The 2,128-nt window shown below is 40.0% G+C and overlaps 1 protein-coding gene across 1 annotated transcript; it reads right to left on the bottom strand.

The window, feature by feature from the left end:
• Positions 1 to 372: 372 nt before the first annotated feature.
• On the bottom strand, positions 373 to 1,499 carry LOC133738494 (ethylene-responsive transcription factor ERF003-like). The gene is made up of 2 exons (XM_062166051.1): positions 1,275 to 1,499; positions 373 to 1,155 (listed from the first exon to the last, which is right to left on the bottom strand). Exons 1-2 carry the CDS (start codon positions 1,355 to 1,357, stop codon positions 630 to 632), a joined length of 609 nt encoding a protein of 202 aa, XP_062022035.1. The 5' UTR covers positions 1,358 to 1,499; the 3' UTR covers positions 373 to 629.
• Between the last annotated feature and the right edge of the window lie 629 nt (positions 1,500 to 2,128).

Raw genomic sequence — 2,128 nt, forward strand, 5'->3', positions numbered from 1 at the left:
AGAAAAAGTCCTTGACATCTGAAATTTATGCATCCAAAGAAAATGACCTACTCGATCAAACTCTTCTCCCAATTGAAATAAATTGGAGTGATAGAACCAACTAAATGATGGTCCTCTGGTTTCAAGTTCAACCTAAACAAGTAAATCGTTATTGGTTGTAGGGCACTCTAATCATCACTACTAGATTTATTGAAGTTTCAATTTCGTAAGGATTATGTTTATCTTCCATGGACCTAAAATGAATGAGTGGGCTAGCTAGCACGCACAGAAACCCCAAATATGTCTCAACTTTCAGAACACCTAAATTACTCCACTTATTGCGGAGAGATAGAACTTAGTAGAAGATGAACTGGAATTAAACAGCTAGAGCCATAAATAAAGCATGGAATAATATTATACAAAATAGATAAATAAACAATGTACATATAGCAATAGCATGATGCTATCATCAAATGGGTTACTCAGGAGCTAGCTAGCAAGTCCTAATTAATTGAAGGAGATCTAGCTAATGGAGTTATAGAGCTGAAGATAAAATTGGGGTTAAATCTGCTAAATGGGTTTGCATTGGCAGAGAAAGAAATAGGATACTTAAATATTAATTGGCTGGGATTGAGTGAGGTTTTGGGGCTTTAAATTAGAGAGGCCTGAGGTGGTTGTGGTGGTGTGACAACAGAGCATAGCTCAATGGACCCATAATGGAGCAACTCCTCAATCATCTGCTCAATGTGGTCATCTTCAAGAGGCTCTATGGATTCTTCATCTTGGGTGCTCTCCACTTTGACTTTATTCACAAATCCCCAATTTGGCTCTTGCTCTTGTTCTTGTTTAGGCTCAGCTGTTAGTGCTGGTTTCTTCTCTGGCACTTCAATGCTGGGTTTCTCATTCTCAGCAATGCCAACATTTTTTGTGTCAACATAGGACAGCTGGGGCTTGAGTGGGGTTGATTTGGTCATTTGGAGTGAAGCCATGTAGCACCTGTGGAGTTTAGCCGTCAAAGTTTGGGAGAGAAGCTTTGAGGCAGAGGACTGAGACGCATTTGGGTTGTAAGGGAAGTTGGTCCTGGCTCTAGGTCCGCACATAAGCCTGGCAGCTTCATCATAAGCCCTGGCTGCGTCTTCAGCCGTCTCAAATGTTCCCAACCAAATTCTAGTCTTTCTACAAAAAACCAACAAACGTTTCGTTTCGTTTCGTTTAGTTCAGTTTTCCAAGTTGAACTGCCATACATAATCAAACAAACAATGTGATGATCGATGAAGCAAGAACCATGTACTTACAGTAAAGGGTGGCGAATCTCAGAGACCCAAGAGCCCCAATGCCTTTGTCGTACGCCTCGGTATCGTTGCTGGGGTCTTGCCATTGCTGTGCAGCAAAGCAAAAGAACGTTTCTTTCTGAAAGTGTATGGTGGAAAATGGGAAATGTCTGTGTGTTTCTTTGTGAGAGTGAAGCTGGTGTCTGTGAGGAAGGGAAGAGACTAGTCTCCTCTCTGGCCCTTAAATTGTAGTTGGGGATTGCCCAAAAGACAAATAAATTGAAGAGAATGGGTCCCATCAGTTGAGTTTTCGTGTGTAAACCCTGCATTTCTTTTATCCAGCAGTAGTTACCAGTTGGCTTTTGCTATAACTGATGATTATTGAATAAATAAGCCAACAGAAAATTCAAACTGACCAATTCAATTCACATGTATGACTCTGACTTATCAAAATATTTAGTTTTCTGTTTCAAATAAATAAGAACGTTATATTGTTGAAGAAAATCTAAGGTCATAGTCCCACAGATTCTTCATGTGCTGCCTGCCCTCACATATGGAGCTAATGACAGATAACGTTCACATAGCTTAGAATTATTACCGCGTATAATATGAGCTCTGGGGGGGGAGATATATTAAATTCATTGATTATAGTAATAATAGTTTTTAAGGAATCTTGGAATTTTAGTCTCATGCTAGCCAAGTAGCCAACATGACTGGAATTCTCACTACTCATTGGCTCTGTTTCCATGCCATTGATGCTAAAAAAGAATTGACGCTAGCGGTTTGCTTTCTTCTTATTCTTCAAAGGCTGGTTAGCTAGGCAAAATGAGCAGTTGAGGGGAGTAACTTTGTGGATGCATGCTGAGCAATTGGATATG

The sequence above is a fragment of the Rosa rugosa genome, chromosome 3 (assembly GCF_958449725.1).
Source record: "Rosa rugosa chromosome 3, drRosRugo1.1, whole genome shotgun sequence".
NCBI lineage: Eukaryota > Viridiplantae > Streptophyta > Magnoliopsida > Rosales > Rosaceae > Rosa > Rosa rugosa.

Coding starts and splice junctions, on each gene's coding strand:
- LOC133738494 (XM_062166051.1), bottom strand. CDS start 1,357: ATGGCAAGACCCCAGCAACGATACCGAGGCGTACGACAAAGGCATTGG. Junction 1,156..1,274: donor GAGATTCGCCACCCTTTACT/GTAAGTACATGG, acceptor GGTTTTTTGTAG/AAAGACTAGAATTTGGTTGG.